This window comes from Vitis vinifera, chromosome 1 (genome assembly GCF_030704535.1).
Source record: "Vitis vinifera cultivar Pinot Noir 40024 chromosome 1, ASM3070453v1".
Taxonomy (NCBI): Eukaryota; Viridiplantae; Streptophyta; class Magnoliopsida; order Vitales; family Vitaceae; genus Vitis; species Vitis vinifera.
In genome coordinates this window covers 22110550-22132171 of record NC_081805.1, presented here as the reverse complement: position 1 = coordinate 22132171, position 21622 = coordinate 22110550, and the positions used below count along the sequence as shown (strand labels likewise).

The window sequence follows — 21622 nt, the reverse complement described above, 5'->3', positions numbered from 1 at the left end:
AGGTTCTTATGGTAAGTGTACTAGTGTGTACAATTACACATTGGACATGACCTATGATGAGTCATGATGTAAAACTATCGAGTTTTCATAATTTCGCTAAGCTGCTTTATTGTATTGTCTTTCAATCTTGAGAGAATATTGAATTTGTGTAGAAGTTAGTAATGACTTGACCTACGATTGAAATCCTAAAGTGATTATATATTCTCTACGGATTGAATCACTATTAATAGAAATCAATAGCAACAAATATTCTTAATACAAACACCATGATATCTCATAGGATTGAGACAGTATGTCCTCTTAGGTGATTTTAAGGATATATATTCAAGTAAACTATATATAATCATTGTAGTGTCTTAAGTGGAACTTGACATAAGCTTTTTGTGAGTTAAGATATGTTAGTTGATCATACAATAAGAGGATCTACAACCCAATGATAGCAGAGATAGTTTTGAGAGACTGATAACTTTCACCTCATTAGATTAAGAACACTAATTCATAGGAAAACTGTACATAATGGATAGTAGGTCATGGACCCAAGCACTTAGTGTTTCATTGTTACTTACATAGGGCATTGATTTATAGTTGACTATCTATAGTGGGATTTTAAGTCAATTTCAGAATTGGATTCAAAGGGAGCCAATACTATTTTATGGGTCCCAATTGTCCCCGTTCGAGCTCATATACCTTGATGGTACGATTTATGAGAGTTGGATTAGCTTTTAGTTAACTTATGTGTATAAGGGTATTTTGGTAAGTACACAAAGTTTCATTAGGTTTAGTGAATAGTATCTTTGGAATGAACTAATTGATTAATTGGAGCTCTATTGGGTTAATCAAGTACAACTCTTTTTTGGCTAGATTAAGTGACTCAAGCCAAAAATGGGTTCAAGTCACTTAGGTTTAATAGGAACCCTATAGATATCCCTATGTGGTTATTCTCTCCACGTTCTAGAGTGAGAGCCTCAACCTTCACCCTCTAGACTTCTACCATCTATGTGCCTAGTTTCAAGGAGGAGTCATTGGATAGAAGATCGGGGGATTAGGAAATCACCTTAGACCACCACAACATCAAATGACAATTTTCACCACTAGGATTTGATCTAGGAACATCCAAATCTAAGGTAAGCATTCTAAACATGTAGTATAGATCTTGTAAATAGTTTTAAATACTATGTTTCCACTATACATAGGATCTAGTAGCCTTAGGAGTAGTTTTATGCTCCCAACCTGATTATAGGATTGAGAATAGAGTGATCCAGAGTTCCTAACATTAACGTGCTCCACAATACTAGACCTTTAAATTAAGGAATCTTTTAATGGACACTTGATTTCTTGGTACTAAGAGACCTAGACAATTCTATAAGTATTATTTCAACACTTAGAACCACTTTCTCATAAAATATGATGAATTTGAAATCAAGAGAACTTAAGATTAACTTAGCAAGTTTGAATACACTTTTTTCCAACAAACTAATCAACTACCTAGTTAACCATCTAACTAGTCATTATGCATTAATTATATTGTTGGTGATCGTTGAAACTCAAATTGCCCAACTTGTTGACCTACCACAATTGGTTGGTCATTTTTTGAACATTGACAAAAATACACTATTTAGGCAACCAACCTTGATGAATGCATGGTTGATCGGCTTGTTTAGTACTTAGTCAACCACTTAACTACTCAAGTTGGAAAAATAAAAAAGTGCATAAATGACCAATAGCAATAGCTTGGTTTGGTTCAAAAGATTGAAAAAACTTTTTTATCAATGAAAAAAACATGTCAGGCGTAGGCTTTTAATCTTATAGGATTCAAACTCATTTTTTTTCTATAAAAATCATTAATAGCACATATATGAGTTCTTTTTAAAACCTTTATAAAAATGTGATTCTTATTTGTTTAAAAATATTTATTCATTCTTTTATAGGTCAATATTAAAGTATATTTATCTTGATTGGTTTGTACTTTGATTTAATCTTACAAGAAAACCTATTCTATATACATAATATTGAATAAAAAATGTCTTGGTTTCATTTCTAATTTCATGCTATCATATTTAAATTAAATATTAAATTGAATTCTTTATTTTGTTATCATCATAACTTATATTTAACCAAAACTTTGGCTAACAAAATAGAATTATAATATATGTTTTATAGTATATAAAATAATATTTTGCAATTTACAGTAATGTAATTATATTGATATAATTTGCTAGCATTTGTCATATTTTATGAAAGAAAAAAAAAAGATTTAAATGCAAGTATTAATTTGTATAATAATAGGGTAACACAAGAAAAAGACACCAATAAAGGTAGCTTGAAATGATATGTAAAAAGCAATAAGGGGGAACGATCCTTGGGTAAGAGTCCCTAAAGGAATAAGGGTAAAGTATCTTGGGATGAAAGACCAAAAATATTTCTAGGAAGATCCATGTGTGGATTAATGAGGAGTATAGACATTTGTCCTTAGGTGAGAGCTCCAAAATACATTTTAGTTACTATATAATTGTTACTAGTCATGGAATTCAACTGCTAAAGGGAAGTATATGGTGTGGAAATTATTAGTTTATATGATTATATATATGCTATTGTTTAATTAAGGTTGATATTGTAGGGAATTCTTGGATTAATCTCATTCCCTATCCTAGGACTAGTTAGGGTGCATACTATTATTCCTAAGGCCTCTAGATCCTAGAAAAGAAAGCATACCTGATATATAAAACATCCAAAATCTAAAGAATGGTGATATGGAAGTGCTTACCTAAATCTAGATGTTCTCAAATCTAATATTTTCAATGAAGATGAGTATCTAATCCTTGGTAGTCATTGTAGTCTTGTGAACCCATTGATCTTCCACCATGACGACTCTTCCTTGAATCTTAGCACTAAAGGGGTGGAAACCTCTAGGAGGGTAGGGGGAGAGGGATTTGTAAGTTTCTATTAGGCTTAAGTGACTTGAACCCTTCTTGGACTTGGGTCACTTAAACTAGCCCACATGGGTATTAATTGATTCATTGACCTAATTAGACTCTAATTGAGGATCGATATTCTAGTCACATGGGCAAAGATGTCAAAATAATCTACACCATTTCTTTTATTAAACCTTTGGTAACTAAGCATGCCTTATACATGGATTGAAAAATCAGTTTTTATTGGCGATATTTTGCCGATGTATCGGATATCGGACGGCCCTGAAACGATTTCGGGAAAATCATTGCAATATCGACGATATATCAGTTTTAACTCAATAAATCAGTGATAAAATCGCGAGTGGAACGATGCGCGGAGCAACCGGAAGAGGATTTCAAAAAATTGCCGAAAAATCACTGATTTTTTGAAAAAATCAACAATATATCATCAATCAAAATTGCGATAAATCGATGATTTTTTTAGCTCATTTTTTGAAACTTTTGAAATTTGATCCAATGGCCCAGATTTCACCCATGTATTTGTAAAGGCATTCAACGATCAGATTTGTGATCCAATGGTGGAAAATCAATCTTGACTTGATCCAATGACTATGAAATGTTTCCAACGGTTATATGAAGATCTAATGGCCAAATTTGAACCAAAATTTGATCAAACGGTTAAAATAACTTTAACATGTATATTCTTGCTTATTTTATCATTCTTAAAATTCATATTTTCTATTCTTAAAATCCAAGTATCATAAACTGTTTACCAATATTTTTTTCTTTGATCATATTTATGTTAATTACACTTATAAAATAAATTTAAAATTGTATATTCTTGCTTATTTTTATCATTTTTTTTTTGTAATTTTCTAAGCATTCTCATCAATTTTGGATAATTTTGTCTCACCGATATTTGTGTAAAAATATTCACTGATATTTCTTTGATATTGCTAAAATCCAAGTATCGATATATTCGTGTTTACCGATATTTTAATCCTTGGCCTTATACAATTTAGACATTGAAGTTATCATGTTTACCTTGGATTCAGATGTTCCTAAATCGATTCCACTAGGTAAATGCGAAGATCTCTGTCCTAAAAAATCAATCTTGACTTGATCCAACGACTACGAAATGTTTCCAACGGTTATATGAAGATCTAATGGCCAAATTTGAACCAAAATTTGATCAAACGATTAAAATAACTTTAACATGTATATTCTTGCTTATTTTATAATTCTTAAAATTCATATTTTCTATTCTTAAAATTCAAGTATCGTAAACTGTTTACCGATATTTTTATCTTTGAACATATTTATGTCAATTACACTTATAAAATAACTTTAACATGTATATTCTTGCTTATTTGATCATTTTTTGCAATTTTCTAAGCATTCTCATCAAATTTGGATAATTTTTGTCTCACTGATATTTGTGTAAAAATATCCACCGATATTTCTGATATATCCATAAAATCCAAGTACCGATATATCTGTGTTTATCGATATTTCAATCCTTGGCCTTATACGATTTAGACATTGAAGTTATCATGTTTACCTTGGATTCAGATGTTTCTAAATCGATTCCACTAGGTGAATACGAAGATCTCTGTCCTAGAAAATCTCGTATACCCAAAGTCTTCTGCTCAATGACTCAAACCATAAACTTAGCATACTTCTGATTGAGGGTGGAGGGTAGAGGCTATGACTCTCATTTTCTCTAGAGATGAAAGACAACTTTCTAAAAAACACTTGAACCCCTAACCCCTAAAGGGGTATTTAAGGTTCCCATTAGGCTTAAGTGACTTGAGCTCATTAAGGGCTTGGGTCGTTTAATCTAGCCTAAAACGGGTCCTAATTGATTAATTAACCTATCAAAACCTACTAATAAATCAATTAGCCCAATCCAGAGACTTTGTTCACTTATCCCTATGCAATGTTATTTAATTACCAAAAATGCCCTTACGCACAAAAGTGAATCTAGAGCCAATCCAACCCTCATAACCCATGCTATCATGGAATATGAGCTCAGAGTAAGAACCATTGGGACCCATAGGACAATAATGACTCCCTTCGAATCCAATTTTAAAGTTGATTTAACATCCTGCTATAGATAATTAGTTGCACTTTAGTACCAATTGTAAATAACAACGAGACAGTATGTGATCGGGTCCATGACTTGCTATCCATTGTGTTCAATCTTCCCATGAATTGTTAATCGTAATCTAAAAAGAGATATCTATTAGCTTTTCAAGACTACCTCTACTATCCCTAAGTTACAGATCCTCCCATTGTGTATTCAACTGACATGTCTTAGCTCTTAAAGATTTAATGTTAAGTTCCATTTAAATAACCATAAATTGACATAAACACACCTTCTTAAGATCACCCAAGGAGACACTATGTCTTAATTCCATGAGATATGATGGTGTCTCCATTGAGAATACTTATTGTTATCAACTTTCATCAACAATGACTCAATCCATAGAGAATATATAACCAACTTATAATCTCATGCATAGGTCAAGATCACTGCTAACTTTAACACAAGCTTAATATTTTCTCAAGGTTGAGAGACAATACAATGAAGCGGCTTGATGAAATCATGACTACTTGATAGCTTTAAATCGTGAATCATCGTTAGTCCTATTCAATGCGTAACCATACACACTAGTGCATTGATATGAGAAACCTAACTTGATGGCCAAATCCAATCATCCCTCCAATTAAGAGGTAGTGCACTACAACCTTTAATGGGTTTCCTAAGCCTATGAACCAGTTGTGAACAAGTCATTTATTTCCAAGGAACACATGATTTGGATTTTCTATGCAACTCCTAATGTACCTAAGTCGCATACAATGCAAAAGATTCAGGTCACAATGCTTACAAGGTATAATGCATGGAAATATGATAGATAAAAGTGAACTAAAACTTTATTAATAAATAATAAAATCTAAAAGTTTATTACATCATATCATATTTTTAAGGGCCTTATCATAACAGTTTGTTGTATTAAGCTTGGTCCTAGAGTTTTGCTTCTTAAGCCTATTATTTTTGGGCTTAGGTTTTTCTTTTACCACATTAGCCTTAAAGGACAATTCTTTGGCTTTCTCATCCTTGTCCGTATTCTATTTTGTTTTTCAATCCTAAGATGGATTTTAACATTTTTTAGAGACATTTGTTTTCTTTTATGCTTCATGTTATTTTTGTAATCTTTCCAAGAATTTGGAAGATGTTTAATCAAATATCCAACCATAGTTCAAGTAAATTTATGTCCTTATTAGCAAAGTCATTAGTTAGCAAGTCATAATCATGGTTGAGATAATACATTTCTATCCCTAGTCTTTAGAATTTTTTTTAAAAATCCTTATGACATATTTCTAAGTTCTTACATCTTTAAAAACATATTTCTTATTCATGATATCCCAAATATCCTTAGCTATCTTATATTGACAGTATATATCAAATAGTTCATTAGAAATTGTGCTAAGGATTTCATGCCTAACTTGTTTATTTCCAATTTCTCATGTAGGCATATTTTCAAAATTGTCCTTAGGTTTTGGGTCAGTCAAAATATGTCCCAAGTTCATAGCATCAATGGCAGAAAACACATTTTCTTGCCATCTCTTGAAGAAGGTCCTACTGAAGGGATCAATCTTAAAGGTGTCAAGACGGATATGAACTAAGGAAGTCTTCATAAATTAAGGCTTGAACTAAGTTACTATTAAATTGAGCCTAAAACACAATAATCAAGGAAAATGAAACTAAAGGTGGTTGAGGTGTGATAGAGCACTAACTTTAAAGTAGATCTATTGTTCTCGAAGATTAATCTCAGTGCAAAAGAGAATTAATGTCTTGCCCATAGGATACAATAGCTAAAAGTCTTGTCTAAGGTGCATTCTTAGATGAGGTATAATATAGTTTGGAAAGAAGAATTTTTTTCCAAAAGATGTGAGGATAAAGGTTGATTGTAGTAGTGTGTATGGTAATAGAACTGCAACAATTGATATGGTTGTAGTAGGGTGAACTTGATTGCAACAATGCAACAGTGTCAATGGTGAATCAATTGCATGGTTAGTATCAAAGGTGAGCTCGACTGTAATAGTGCTAGAGACAAAGGATTGCATGTAGGTAGAGTGGAGCTGAGGGATACACTATTGCAACTACTTTAGTCATCCAAAGAAGAAGCAGAGTCATTAGAGATAGAGAAGTGAGAAAGATGGATCCAAGAGATTGAGAGGAAGTAATCTATCAATGGACTCTAAGGAAAGCCTTTTATAGGCAAAGTTATAACGAGACTCTCCTAAAAAATGTTGAATGAAATTAATTTTACTTAATTAAACGTGGTTTTAACAAATCAACCCCACTAAAACCTCTAACTAAAGAATGACTCAATCAAACTCCAATCAGGAATGACTTAGTCAAACTAAAATTAATTAAAGGTGGGATTAACAAATCAACCATACTAAAACCTCTAATTAAAGAATGACTCAGTTAGATTTTAATCGGGAATGACTTAGTCAAACTCAAAACGTTAACATTTAAATTAAAAAAAAAATCAACTTTAAAATATTTGACAGAAATCATGCGCGCAAGTATCTCTCTACATGAAATGCATGAAGACAATGCACATCAAAGTTTCCCGGATTGGGCCAATTGAAATCCCAATGAGCTTGGGTCTCATGGGTATGTAAGGTTCTTACTTCCCTCTGTATAAGTCCAAAAGACTACAAAAGTGAGACTGTCTACAAGTTGCAAAAGTTTCAATCCCTTTTCAATGTGGGATTGACAACTTTATGCACTTGCATTTCATCACACAAAAACACACATGCACTCTTCCAAACATCATGAGGTTATTGAGTCTGCTCCTTCTTATCAAATATTTTATAGTAAAAATAAAATAACAATGTGATAATAAAACAATCTTATTATAAATATATTGTCATAATATTATTGTAAGTATAATAAATTACATTGTTGTAAATATTTAATGAAAGAAGGGAATTACAACACAACACTATTCACAAAATGCTATGAGCGGTAATTTCTTACTTTTTTTTTTTTCTAATTTCCTCACTCTTCTCATTTTATTTTATTTTTAGTTTCAAAAAAACATATTCTTAAAAGGTCATAGGGCTTTCTTTTCCATTGCGTCCAACGCTAAGGCGTTGGATAGTTCCAAGGTATCCAACGCTAAGGGGTTGGAGAACATCAAGGTGTTTTCTACTAAGATGTTGTGTGACCCTTCAATGATGAGATTTTTAGTGCTTGATAGTACCATGAAGGAATTATTTTTGCCTTAGTCTTTCTTCATCATTTTCAAGTATATTTTTATCATTTTATCAAGCTCTAACCTTTAAGCTGAAAATCAAATCTACCTTCAACCTATCTTTATTAATAGAAAATGAAAAAATGAAAAAAAAATAGAATAATTTTGAGAAAGAAAGTTTTTTGTAAAGAAGATGCCTTGAGGTTGGAAAGAAGAGGAAGATGAGTTTGTTCTTTTAGTAAAGTACTTGAATATAAAAGAAGAAAATGTGTAGTTGGAGTATTACACATAGGTGGGAATGATTGAGGAAATAAAAAATATAAGTCCCCAAGGGTGAAGAAGTAAGAAAAGTTAGAAAATAGAAAGGGTTGGGTTTGAATATAATTAAGGATGACAATGCAATGAGTCACCCCTACCTTATCACTCTACCTTGATCATATCAAATAAATAAATTCTCATCCTCGTCTTAAAAGAAATTAAAAAAACTACGAATAGAACAAAACAAAGAAATTTCTCATACCCTACCCACTTAACTTTTTTTTTTTTTTTTCAAATATAAGTTTTTATAATATATTTTCATAAGAAATAATTTTTTATTTTATATAGGTAGAAAAAGAGAAATAAAAAATAATAATTTAAATTATTTTTAATTATTATATCATAAATAGGTCAAAATGAGGTAAGGAGAGATGAAATGAAGTAGGATGGGACTGGACGAGGTGGGAGAAGAGAAAAAAATCTTCACACAAATCCGTATCAAACCCATTTAACTTTTTCCAAACCTATTCCATTTAGGACCCAACCTATTGCCCACCCTACATGCAATTCCTAAAACAAAGCAACTTTCCATATGATTTGCCCTCTCTAAATGTAATTCCTAAACAAAGCAACTTTCCATGTCATTCTCCCTTCTTTCTTTCTTTTTAATGTCTAAAAGTCTCTCAGATTAGAGAAGCAACTTTCCAAACTTCTGAATCTTCACATATGATGTGACATGCCTCTGAGCAGGACATCCTTCCAGCAGTAGGTCCAGTTTCAAAAAGAAATCTTTCAAGACAACTTGTAAGATTTTACAAGTTAGATTCCCAATTATCATTCAACTTGCCATACCACTTTGGGACGCAAGTCCAAACAATAGGTTTGGGACAGAAAAAGAAAAAGAAAACGAACAGAAAATTCAATAATTTAACATGGGTCCATTAGAGATCACAAGTGCAACAAATCAAGGGATTTTCCTCAAAACCCTCCATCAAATCTAGATTCCTCTAATCAAGTAAATGAAAATCATATAGACTATAGACAAGTGGGAATTATTTAACTACAGAATGGAGGCTTCCATCACTGTAAATTAATTAATGCATGGAGTGGAATCATTTCATGAAGTGCATATTGAAAACCGAAAACCATGTATGGTAGTGTGATATCTGTTGAAGGGGTCTGTTTGTCTGGTTGTGAAGGAGCCAAGACCTGAAGGCAAGTCTAATCAGATAGTTGTTGAGACTGCATGTGAATAATAATGCCAATGGTACTATGATCCCGTGATTACTGCCTCCAATTTAGGTCGTTTTAATAGCCAAAATCCATTTCTGCAAATGACGACTACAAAGGGTAATATTAATATTATAATTTTTTTTATTAAATATGAAATAATTTATTATTTAATTTAAAGTAAAAATTACATTAAAAATAATACTTTTTTGACTTTCATATTAAGGTGTCTTAGAAGGTGTTTGGTCATGAAAAGTGTTTTTTTCTCTTAAATTGAGTTCCATATTTTATTAGAAGATATTCCAAGTAATAAGAAAGACTAATATTTTTTTTTTGTCATCTAAGTTAACCTTATCCGTTTAACTAAAATCAAAATTTGCAATCATCCAAAAAACACTTCTTAAAATTGTGTACAGATTGTCTGTTTTAGGTTTAAAAAGTTATTGTAATTTTAAATAACATCTATAAAATTAAGAGAAATTTATCGATAAAAAAAAAACTTTCTCCACGTGGAATATCACAAAAACCTAATAATATATATGACAAAAAAAAAAAGAAAAAAAGAAAGGTATATGAAGGAAGAAGAGAGAGGAAAGGGTATTTAAAAAAAATAAAATCTTTTGATCTTAATTTCGTAAAACTTTCATGTATCACGTTAATAAATAATAAAAAAAACCACCTATTTCCATCATGGATGACGACCGTTTTTTTTTTTTTTTTTTTATCTACCTTTTTGTATTTTTTTTCCCCCTAGAAACTATTGAGATATATTATTCAGACATGACTGGCAATTGCAATTGAGAAGATTGAAGTCCATGATGGCGTTTATCATCAATTATCATCTATCGACTGTAACAGCATGTCAGAGAAAGGAGGGAGGCCCTTTGTCTTAATATGCTAATTACAAATTTGTGTCAGATGTGTCTATTGCGTGTTTGTTGAAGCAAGTGATGTCTTATTTTCTATGTTCCACCAAGGGCCAACATTCGATGGATTCAGCTTGAAAAAAGAACAAAAAAACAGAGAAAAAGATAATATAATTTATGATATTTTAAATTTCAATTGAATAATGTAACATGTACGAATAATTTTTACGAAGAAAAACAATTTTTTGTTTTCGATAAAAGTTTTTCCATTGGGCATTTTCCGTAAAAGTGTTACTGTTTTATAAAAGGGAGAATTGTGTTTTGGGCCCAGCTGGGCCCAAAAATTGACAAATGGTCCATCTAACCGACCCATTTAAGCTGAAAACCCATAGGAAGTGTCAAAATTAAAAAGAAGGATATGCACTTTTATTAATTCCAAAAATAACCTTTGCTGATTATGAAAAAAAAAAAATAATAAACAAAAAAATCCAGGTTGGAATTTTGCCTTAAATTTGGTGTCTCTTCTCTTCGTCCCGAGTTCCTCCATCAGATTTGAAGCCTACAAGCCGTTTGCATCTCAATCTCTGCGTTGGTGTCTCTTCTCTTCGTCCCGAGTTCCTCCATCAGATTTGAAGCCTACAAGCCGTTTGCATCTCAATCTCTGCGTCGGTGTCTCTTCTCTTCGTCTCGAGATCCTCCATCAGATTTGAAGCCTACAAGCCGTTTGCATCTCAATCTCTGCGTCGGTGTCTCTTCTCTTCGTCCCGAGTTCCTCCATCAGATTTCAAGCCTACAAGCCGTTTGCATCTCAATCTTTGCGGCTCTTGGGAATTTTGCCCTAATTTTGATATCTTCAGCATTTCAAGGCTAGAAGCCGTTTTCTTCTCTTCCTCCCGAGCACTTCCATCGCTTGCTTGCATCTCAATCTCTGGGGCTCTTTCATTTTTTTCTCGCATTCGTCTCTCTCGAAAATTTGAATAAGGTATGGATTTCAGTTGGGTCTCTCTTGTTGCATATTTAAGGTTAGTAGATTGCCTAAATTTTGGTATCTCTTCAGCATTTCAAGCCTAGAAGCCGTTTTCTTCTCTTCCTCACGAGCACCTCCATCGCTTGCATCTCAATCTCTGCGGCTCTTTCATTTTTTCTCGCATTCGTCTCTCTCGAGAATTTGAATAAGGTATGGATTTCAGTTGGGTCTCTGTTGTTGCATATTTGAGGTTAGTAGATTGCCTAAATCTCGACCTAAATTTTCTTAGTCCAAATCTCTAAACTGTGTTCAACTTGATCTCCGGAGTTCAAGTTACTGTTTCCATTCAATAATTGACTTCTTGGTTTGCTACTATTATTCGGATGCTAAGAAAATAATGAGAAAAAGAAAGGAAAAATTTTGAACCATAATTTTTTCTTTAAGCCTTGAGAATACAGAAAATGCACTTTACCTGCAACTCATAATTCATGGCTTAATCGATCTGATTATATTTTTGTAATTTTTTTTAGATTTTTTTTTCATGCTATTTGTATATTTTAAATTCAAAAAAATATTTGTGAAAATTTGTCATATATACTTGAAAATAATTTATAATTGTTTAATTGGTTGCTAGAAAACCAAGAGAGGAAAAATGGAAAGGGGAAATGGAAAACCTAAAAACCCTAAAGTTTTCTTATGGTGCATTGGCTTGAGATGTAGGCACAAGTAACAGATTTATCTCGTTTTATCTATTAGTTTTTTTGACCCTTAAACCTTAAATGTGTTAAACTATTGCTTATGGTTTTGTATGAATCATCTAAAGTAGGACATGATAGTTTAGAAGAGAATTCTGTATTTGTTACATTTTTTAGGCTATTATCTCTTCATATTATTTTGAAAAGCAACGCTTTATAATTAATATTTAAATATCTCCATTCTCTTTGAATAAGTTTGTAGGCATGTCTAATATAGTAGTACCAACAGAAATTGTCTAAGGGTTTGAGTGAGAATGAGAATTTGTTTTCTACCTAGTGTAAGTATAGGTCAGAGCTTAATAAAACGTGGGGGATTATTTCCTATTGAATGTCTTATACTTCCATAATTCCAATGTTTTTGGTGTATATATATATATATATGTTCTGGAGTATTAAGTCGAATCAGACACAAAATCCTCCTACTTTAGTAGATATTGTTGTGATGTTCTGTCTTAAAGTTCCAAGTATTGACACGATTAGATTATTAGCATAGGTAAGTAGTAGTGTCAAATTGGGTAGCACTAAAGTAGTTGGAGAGAGAGGTTTTTGCTTATAAAAATGTGAACTATGAATCTATAAGTAAAGGGGAATGATAGGGAAAATAAGTTAGAGATTTGTTTTTTTTCCTTTTATAGCCTTTCTTAGTTTTTAATTTAATGATTTTTTTTAATCTATTAATTTCAATCTTTTAATTTCCAATTCAGTTTTACATTTCTCATTTTTGTTTTTTATTTTTATTATTATTTTTAGTTTTGTTTAGGTTAGGTAGTATTTATCAGTCCAAGAGAAGAGAGAAGCTCGGTCTTCATATCTTAGTTCAACTCAGCGTTTGTTTATTAGTGCCCATCTTAAAATAATCTTACCGTTGACAATGGTTAGAATAATCAAAAAGAGCAACAAAAATTCTTTTTTAAGACTTTAAAGTTACATTTTTTGGTATATACATTTTTTAAAATATAACTTTTTCGTATGGGAACATAGTATATTGTGAAATGAAAAAACTTTTAAGATCACATTGAATATGCATTATTGTTTGTTCAACAATATAAATTTGTGCTTTATTTCAATAGGTTGATGGATGCCACAAATAGAATATACTGTTATATTTTCGTGGGAGGGAAACTTGTCCAAAAAAATGATGGTGTTTGGGAATATGTTGGTGGAAGAAGCAAAGGTATTCACATTTATAAAGGAATGACATTTGAAGAATTCACTCAGAAGGTCTTAGAAAAATTCGACATTTCCCTTCATGTGAGGAGGATGCACTACACCCTCAAGTTTAACCCTAGAGTCATCCAAGATTTAGAAGATGAGGATGACATGGATAACGTGGTTTCCCATAGTGATGACTTTGCAAATGTGTACATAGTCGAGTCACCCGGTGTGGAAGCCATAGAGGCAAATATACCGAATACACAGTTGGCACTTGGGTAATGCGTTTTCACTTGGATGTCTATTTAAAATTTTATGAATATCAATTTTACGCATTATGTAGTCTAATTTTGGTTATGAATGTAAATGCAGAGGTCCACATCCTACGTTTCCTTCGTCTAATGCATCATGCGATGCAAATCCTAATACTATGATGTTATCAAGAGGTTTTGCATCGCGTTGTGCAGATAGTGAGTACACCCCTTTGGAATCGAATCGGTTTCGTGAGGCAATATTAGGTTCCGGACATACATTTAAGAATGCAGATGAGTTTCGGAATGCAATATACCAAATGTCATTAGCTGGAAGGTTTCAATACAAGTACAATAAAAATTCACCCACTCATATGTCAGTAAAGTGTTCGGTTGAGGATTGTCCTTGGAAGATAACAGCTCATGCTGTTGAAGGAAATGAAATATTGCGAGTTTATACTTACCAAGTTAATCATAATCATATAGCTCAAGATGAGTGTTCATCTAAGGTGCGGGTTTCTTCCAAGAGAGGTGTTGTTGTTGTTGAAGACGTGTTTAGAACAACTCCAGAATACCTTCCTCGACAAATTTGCAAGGATTTTGAACGTGATCATGGAGTTCAATTGACTTATAACCAAGCATGGCATCTTAAAGAGAAGGCAAAAGAGCGTGTATATGGATCTCCACGTGCGTCCTACGCGTATTTGCCTTGGTTATGCCATAGGCTAAGGGAAATTAACCCTGGAACTATTGCCGAGTACACTTCTCATGAAGGTCACTTCAAGCAATTGTTCATTGCCCACGCATTTTCAATTCAAGGGTTCACCATGGGGTGTCGACCGGTATTGGCTATTGATTCTTGCCACCTAAGTGGTCCATACAAAGGAGCTCTTTTGTCTGCCATTGCATATGATGCAGATGATGGAATGTTCCCTCTAGCCTTGGGTGTGGTTGGTTCAGAAAATTATGAGGATTGGTATTGGTTCTTGGAGAAATTGAAGGGGATCCTAGATGGTCAAGAAGTAATTATTATATCAGATAGACATCAAGGGATATTGCGTAGTGTTTCGGAGTTGTTTGGGGTAGAAAATCACGCCTATTGTTATCGACATGTGAAAGAGAACTTTTCAAGCTTCTTCAACAGGCAAAACATTAGGGGAAAGAAAGGGAAAGAAGATGCTTTGTTGCTTTTAGACAACATTGCATATGCTCGGTTGGATATAGACTACAATGAGGCGTTTGAAAAACTTGTGCGTTTTAATGGCGACCTAGCAAGGTGGGTTGCGGAGAATAGTCCGGAGCATTGGGCGATGTCAAAGTTCCTTAAAAAACGTTGGGATAAAATGACAACTAATATTGCAGAGTCCTTCAATGCGTGGTTAAGAGAGGAACGCCACCAAACAATTTATACGTTGCTGATGATGCACATGGATAAGCTTGTAGCCATGTTGGACACCCATATGCGTGGTACAGATAAGTGGAAGAGCGTGGTTGGACCCAAAACAGAGGAAAACCTAATGTCAAATATCACGAGATCTGCTCCGATTACTGTGATGCCTTATTTGGGTGGGACGTTCAAGGTTTTTACTGGAGAAGTTTATTTGGTTGTGGATATGCAGCAACATAAGTGTACATGTCTAACATGGCAAATGTCCGGGTTGCCATGTCCACATGTATGTGCTGTGATCCGTACATTGAGACACGATGTGTATGACTATATCGACCCATGTTTTAAAGTCTCCACCCAACAGTTGATTTACTCGGGTCAGTTTCAACCATTACCAACACACAACATGCCTAAATTTTGTGAGGCTGGGACTTTGCAAGATGGGCAAGGCAACGTATTTCCTAGTCTCCAACCCCCGCAAGTGAGACGTCCTCCAGGAAGACCCCGACAAAAGCGTATTGAGTCACAATTTAGCCATAAGAGAGCTATTCATTGCTCTCGATGCAATGGCATAGGTCACAATCGGTCTAAATGTAATAATCCATTGCCGTGACATGTTCATTTCTTTGCTTGTAAGGTTTTCATTTTGTGTACGATCCCTCATTGTTCCATTATTTGCTTTATGGTCATAGGGTTGTCGCTTTTGGATGTTATGTATTGTCCTTATTATAGACACGATGCACTAGCTTTTGATTTTATTTTTTATAAGACTACTTTTTTATTTTCATGATTTGGAGTTGCTTTCGTTACTGATTTAATTTGAAATTGCACTTTCAATGTGGTATCCTTTAACTTGATGTATACTTTCACTTCCCTATTTTAAGTATGTCCTACTCACATCATTGGATGCGTGCATTTTTCTTATCACTTAGCTGAACTTTCATAGTATTGTACTATACTTGCTGTCTAGTTATTCAGTTGGTCAGTTTATCTGTGCATTACATTCTACTTTTCTATGCCCAATGATGCAGTTATAATATTAACAATGGCTGGTAATGGCTTAGATGGTTCTGCTGCCAGTTCACTCCCACTCTCGGTATGGTTCATCATACTTGCTTATCTTTGTTGTTTTTTGCATTCTTCCGTTGCCAACATACTATTTGAGAGGTTTTCGCTTCTGTAGTACAGTGCCACAAGAACTTATAATCTATAGTCATGCAATTTTAATGTATTGTCATAACATAAATCAGAATGCATGTTGGTCTCAAAATGGGTGAAATTTCATTTTATGATATTTTATATATTTGAATTGTTGTGAACAAATTACTCCCTTGTTTATATATAATCTGAAATCCTTTTATGAAATTTTCATTTTCGGATACCTTTTAAGTTAGTATATATATATATATTATGCATGAAATTTAAGTGATTTCTTCATGTCCCTTATTATAGTTACCATGTATCAGTTATGTTGGAAAGTTCTCTAATATTGAAGTTTTAACAATTCAACGTTTATTTATTAAATACTATTATATCAGCTTTGTAAGTTGTCGGGTAATATTTGTGTTCACTTTGGTAATATAGAAAATGTGGTTCACTAACACCATATACAATTATGCTTTAGGGATCTAATGGTCTTCGCTATACAGCTATGGGGATAGGCAAAAACCATGTCCTCTATGATGAGGGAGGAGGGTAGAGGAAGGGATAAAGAGAGGTGTTCTGGTAGGAATGGTGATGGGGATGGGATTAACTCTTTAGCCACTTGAGTTATAGGTAACCCTTACCTCTGTAGCCACTTTAGCCAGGTCCCCAGGGTTAATTGATCACAATTATTTATGGGGACCTCAATGGTATTGAGACATTAGGCTTCTTTTTGCTGCACTTTCTAAGTGATTTAAATATGAAGGTGGAGAGCCATGCCTTGCCAATTTCTCAGTGCCTTGGACTCTGGACATACCTTTTTTTCGGGTGGCAAATTCTGTATTATTTTTTGTCTCTAAGATTCAAACAATTGACTTAAGCAAGGTGCATAGCTCTCTACACACTTCATATACCAGTATTTTGAACCAGTTACATAAATTCATTTACGGTGATTCACGCACTGACCAAGCAAACTGATGTGGCAAACTTGTACCCAATGTGGCTTTTGCCAGGAGCAGTACAGACATTTAAAATTGCTCATGTATATCTTCTTGCAGAATCCTTACAACAATGAAAATACTTCTATAAGTTAACAGAAAAAAAAACATAAAGTCATAGCACATAACTTTTATTCTCCAACATCAAGTATGGTTTCCAAACCCCTCTTCATTCATTAAATTCTCCAACACTCATGGATTCATCTTATTTATTCTTGTTTTCAAGCGTAAACATACTCTTTGTTTACTATTCTACAAAAAAGTATGTAGTAGCATTTCATAGTGTATCATTACCTTATTTTAAATGCCCACTTCCTCTTTTCTGCAAATTTTAGATTATTATGTCCATTGAATCAGATTCAAGCCTCAAAACTTTCACAAGTTTACATTAATATTCCTAGGTTACATTTATTTTCCCATGAATCCTCACTCAGCTAACAACTTAGGTATGAATGAACTTTGGTTAAACACATGATTCGTGGTATCAAATGATAGTGTACAATTCTTCACTGATAGTGAGTACCATGTGGGAATACTCTCAACAGAAACTTGGATTCCAAACCTTGTCCATGTTCAATGGCAGTAGCAAAGTGCTTGCTCTAGCAGTTCCTCTAGCTTTTCTGTATGTCAGAAGTATCAAAAGGAGCAGGTTAAATAGGATTATTCATTGATTTGTTGATGGTTTCTTTCTCTAATATAATTAGTCAATTTATTTACATAAATTGATTTGATTTCTTTCTTTTATATATCATGTAGTATTCTCATATTTATTTTTTTCTTTTATAGTCTATTCTGTACATTTTGACTGTTATTGCCTATTCTATATAGCCTTATTGATAAATTTTCAATCCTCCCTCTTACATGATATCTCACTGTTAGTAGCACCCAACCCCATCTAATGTCTTACCCTGCTGTATATTATTTCTAAATACAAGCAGACAAATCTTTGTAACTTTGAGAAATGACAGCTTTACTTTTTCACTTATTTTATTGCATTACCAACTGCAAGAATGTTGCTATTCCTAACATGTCCATGTTTTCTAACATTGCATGCAGGGCACATCAATGTTTACACGATGCTCAGCTGCAAGATTTAAGAAACTGTGCAACCGATTACCAGAGGCAAAAATTCAAGCCATAAGAGACCTCCAATTTGGAGGTCTCTTAAACTTAAACTGCACAGAGGTGCGCCACAACCTCTGTATCTTTCTAATCCAACATTTCAATGTTGGATTTAGACGGATAGAGTTCTCAGCCCAGAAACACTATCCTGTTACAGCCACCGATGTTGGCCTCATTTTAGGCCTCCCAACAGAAGGACGGAACTTGCAGGTGACCTCCACATCATCAGATCATCCATTTGGGACTATTCGGGCATGCGAGGAGAAACTCCTAGACTTACCTGTAGGCGAGGAGTTCCGTAGAGCATTCATTTACTACGCATGTGCCACATTGTTGGCCCCCACGTCTAGGCTCAATGGTTGCCGTAACTTGTGGCATACCATCCATGAGGATGGATTCCGAAATGATGTTAATTGGGCCCAGTTTGTGCTTGACCAACTGGTTGAGGGAATTAGGCGATTCCAACAATCTAAGACCTCTTGGGTACATGGCTGCGTTTTATTTCTTCAGGTAGTGAACTTATTCAGTCTTTGTCTTCCATTTTGTTATCTAATTTTATTGCAAACATATTCACATTTGCCTATTGATGTTTCTATTTATTTTGCAGCTGCATTATGTCATTAAATTCCAAATTCCTTCAGTCCAAGTCCCCATTACAGTGCCCCCAGCATTGGCATGGACTGATGATTTGATTAAGCGACGACTAGTCGCTGAGATAAAGGAGTTTGGAGCATTCGGACATGCTGAGATTGATTTTGTAAGTTATGCATGCATAAATATATTGTCATTACTAGCATAACACTCATTATTTAAGTACTAATCTTCAGTGCTAATTATAGGCGTCCAAGAGATCTCCATCCGTAGAGAGAACTATGGAGCCAGAGACTAATGTGGACCATGACACAAATGTTGATGCTGAAAATAGTGATGTAAGCTGTGAATTTTTCAAAAACTTAATAAATGTTCATTTCATTGTCATTGTACTTTATTTTTACTTCTTAACTACAAAGAAATATGTTGTTGTCACATTCTGTTCTCAAAGATTGACAACAATATCATGTCATAGGAAATATGGCATCAATATCATGATGCAGAACGAGCAATCGACCAATATCAAAGGGGCATTCAGCAGCAGCTGAGAATAATGCGTGGCCTTATGCATAAGTTAGGGACTCGCAGACATAGTGGGGTAAATTCAGATGCGGGTGGTCACTCTAGCTATGCACCAGCCAGCACTCCCACGGCCGATGACCATGCATTTCCCGGTGATGAGTACATGGCTTCGCATGCTGCATACCATGTGCTAGACACACCAGATCGCGTTGTCGCCCCTGAGTATGAGTTGCAGCCCAGTGTACCCATTAATGTAGTAAGCGGTAAGTGATAAAATTTATGCAAACACCCATATGGTTAACAACCCATGTACCCAATCATAATGTATACCTTTGCTGACTAGTTCTAAATCTCGTATTGCAGATGGTGAAGAACAACCAGAAAGTAATGTTGTCCCCACAAATAGAAATGTCCGGAGACGTCGAGTGCGTCGCATGGCTCCAAACCTGTTGTCCCCATACATATCCCAACCACAAACGAAACAATCTGCCATCAAAATCGACCTAAAACAAGGAGCTGCACTGGTATTTGGAGACGATTTGGATGCAAGGTAACATACTTGAGTGACACTCCTCTCATTGTATGATAGTTAAAACACAAAAACTAAATTCTATTTTTTTGTAACAGTGAGGAACTAGTGTCTATGCATGACACTATCCTAACCAGAGGCAATTTGGGCTGCTTCCAAGGGAATGGGTGGATAGGAAACGACGTGCATATCATTTCTTATCCCTCTTTATGCATTATTTTAAGTTTGAAAATGAAAGTGTGGTTCTAAATTAATTTGTTGCTTACACTTTTATGATATACGAAATCAGGTCGTCGATGCCTACTGTAGATTGTTGCAGTATCAACATGAACCGAAGTCGAAACTTTTTCTATCCCCCTACATAGCTGTAATGCTGACTATTCCACTAAATCCTTGCTTATCTTTATTTTTTTTTCTTGAACCAGGCATCACCTACAATGAGAAACCTGATATTATCCCGTTTCTAACATGCAGGAAATGGTAATCCACTCCCAGGCAAAAAACCTAGTTAGGGAGGCAGTTATTGGACGCTTTGAACCACATCTGTATCAGATTGATATTCCATATGTCAATGTTAACGAGGTGGATTCATATGTTTAATGCTTGGATTTGTATTTTTATTGCATGAATGTACAATATTTAGATGTATGTTTAATGGCAGTCTATTGGTGCAGGTCTTCTTACCGGTCCTCATAAAGAACCATTGGACATTGTATGTATATGACCTAGAAAACAGGAGAATCCAACTGCTAGATTCTCGTCCTGGTAGAAAGAAGACAATGTTGAGTGGAGTCCAACAAAATCTGGTAAAGTAACAAGCAACAAGTTATAATTTGATAGGTATGTCTTCCCCTTAAAATTTCAATTGTTGCGTTAATAAATGTTTCAGGCCAAGGTTGTCCTGTGGTTGGCTGCCCACAAAAAAGAGGTATCACCTTATGATTTGAGAACATTCAATTTCATAACACCTGATGTACCCCTCCAAACTAATGAGTGAGTGTTGACCTTGCAGTCCGGGATATTGTTTAAGATTGCAATTTATTTGAAGTTCATCTCTTATTTATAATTCCACACTTATTAACGTTTTGGTAATTATATTGACGTAGGCACGATTGCGGAGTTTTTGTAATGAAATTCATGGAATTGTGGTCAATGGGGGGGTTCTCCAAATCAATCGATGTGGTACGTAGGAGGAATTATCTATGACTATCTCATTAATGTTAAAATAGTTAGAAAAACCTAATTAATTAATTTGCTGATTTGTTGCTATCAACGTGAATGAACGCAGGGGAAATTGAAACATTACAGGTTGAAGATCATGGGGAGTATGTTGTTCTCAGCACAAAATGCACACCGAGACCGTGTCCGGAGAGATTAAAGGGGATTGTAATTTGTGATAAAAGTGTATAAAATTAGCACATTTGTATGTAATTTATGGTGGACATATGCGGAAATGAACACTGGGATTATGGGATTAGTCAGAATTTGATTGTTTTTTGACTTAAGTTGCTTGTCAATGCATTGTAAGTAAATAGGGCGAATTAAAGATGATTGTACATTATACAGGAAAAACCAACTCCTGACATTGTATTGCCAATTTTATGCCTTATATATTTATTGAAGGTTGTGATGAAGTCGCATTTTCCCTCACTATCTCAAAACATCT

At 34.1% G+C, this 21622-nt stretch overlaps 4 protein-coding genes across 4 annotated transcripts; all 4 read left to right on the top strand.

Annotated features, from left to right (window-relative positions):
* The first annotated feature begins 13455 nt into the window (after nucleotides 1-13455).
* Nucleotides 13456-15664, top strand: LOC109123447 (uncharacterized). The gene is made up of 3 exons (XM_059736923.1): nucleotides 13456-13691; nucleotides 13786-14131; nucleotides 14192-15664. Exons 1-3 carry the CDS (start codon nucleotides 13456-13458, stop codon nucleotides 15662-15664), a joined length of 2055 nt encoding a protein of 684 aa, XP_059592906.1.
* On the top strand, nucleotides 15500-19113 carry LOC132253806 (uncharacterized). Its single transcript, XM_059736920.1, has 3 exons — nucleotides 15500-16147; nucleotides 18249-18824; nucleotides 18922-19113. The coding sequence occupies exons 1-3, from the start codon at nucleotides 16067-16069 to the stop codon at nucleotides 19111-19113; spliced, it is 849 nt and encodes a 282-aa protein (XP_059592903.1). The 5' UTR covers nucleotides 15500-16066.
* A 53-nt stretch (nucleotides 19114-19166) lies between these two features.
* LOC132253681 (uncharacterized) lies at nucleotides 19167-19738 on the top strand. The gene is made up of 2 exons (XM_059736594.1): nucleotides 19167-19243; nucleotides 19381-19738. The coding sequence occupies exons 1-2, from the start codon at nucleotides 19187-19189 to the stop codon at nucleotides 19696-19698; spliced, it is 375 nt and encodes a 124-aa protein (XP_059592577.1). The 5' UTR covers nucleotides 19167-19186; the 3' UTR covers nucleotides 19699-19738.
* Nucleotides 19739-19836: 98 nt separating this feature from the next.
* Nucleotides 19837-20556, top strand: LOC132253805 (uncharacterized). Its single transcript, XM_059736915.1, has 4 exons — nucleotides 19837-19977; nucleotides 20055-20139; nucleotides 20246-20323; nucleotides 20431-20556. The coding sequence occupies exons 1-4, from the start codon at nucleotides 19862-19864 to the stop codon at nucleotides 20554-20556; spliced, it is 405 nt and encodes a 134-aa protein (XP_059592898.1). The 5' UTR covers nucleotides 19837-19861.
* Nucleotides 20557-21622: the final 1066 nt, after the last annotated feature.

Bases quoted from the DNA above. Each gene is read 5' to 3' on its own strand.
- LOC109123447 (XM_059736923.1), top strand. From the start codon at position 13,456: ATGACATTTGAAGAATTCACTCAGAAGGTCTTAGAAAAATTCGACATT. The intron at 13,692-13,785 runs GTAATGCGTTTT...ATGTAAATGCAG, and splicing joins AATACACAGTTGGCACTTGG to AGGTCCACATCCTACGTTTC. The intron at 14,132-14,191 runs GTTAATCATAAT...GTTTCTTCCAAG, and splicing joins TGCGAGTTTATACTTACCAA to AGAGGTGTTGTTGTTGTTGA.
- LOC132253806 (XM_059736920.1), top strand. From the start codon at position 16,067: ATGCCCAATGATGCAGTTATAATATTAACAATGGCTGGTAATGGCTTA. The intron at 16,148-18,248 runs GTATGGTTCATC...CATTGCATGCAG, and splicing joins CCAGTTCACTCCCACTCTCG to GGCACATCAATGTTTACACG. The intron at 18,825-18,921 runs GTAGTGAACTTA...TTTATTTTGCAG, and splicing joins GCTGCGTTTTATTTCTTCAG to CTGCATTATGTCATTAAATT.
- LOC132253681 (XM_059736594.1), top strand. From the start codon at position 19,187: ATGGAGCCAGAGACTAATGTGGACCATGACACAAATGTTGATGCTGAA. The intron at 19,244-19,380 runs GTAAGCTGTGAA...ATCATGTCATAG, and splicing joins TTGATGCTGAAAATAGTGAT to GAAATATGGCATCAATATCA.
- LOC132253805 (XM_059736915.1), top strand. From the start codon at position 19,862: ATGGCTCCAAACCTGTTGTCCCCATACATATCCCAACCACAAACGAAA. The intron at 20,140-20,245 runs GTGCATATCATT...ATACGAAATCAG, and splicing joins ATGGGTGGATAGGAAACGAC to GTCGTCGATGCCTACTGTAG. The intron at 20,324-20,430 runs GTAATGCTGACT...TCTAACATGCAG, and splicing joins TTCTATCCCCCTACATAGCT to GAAATGGTAATCCACTCCCA.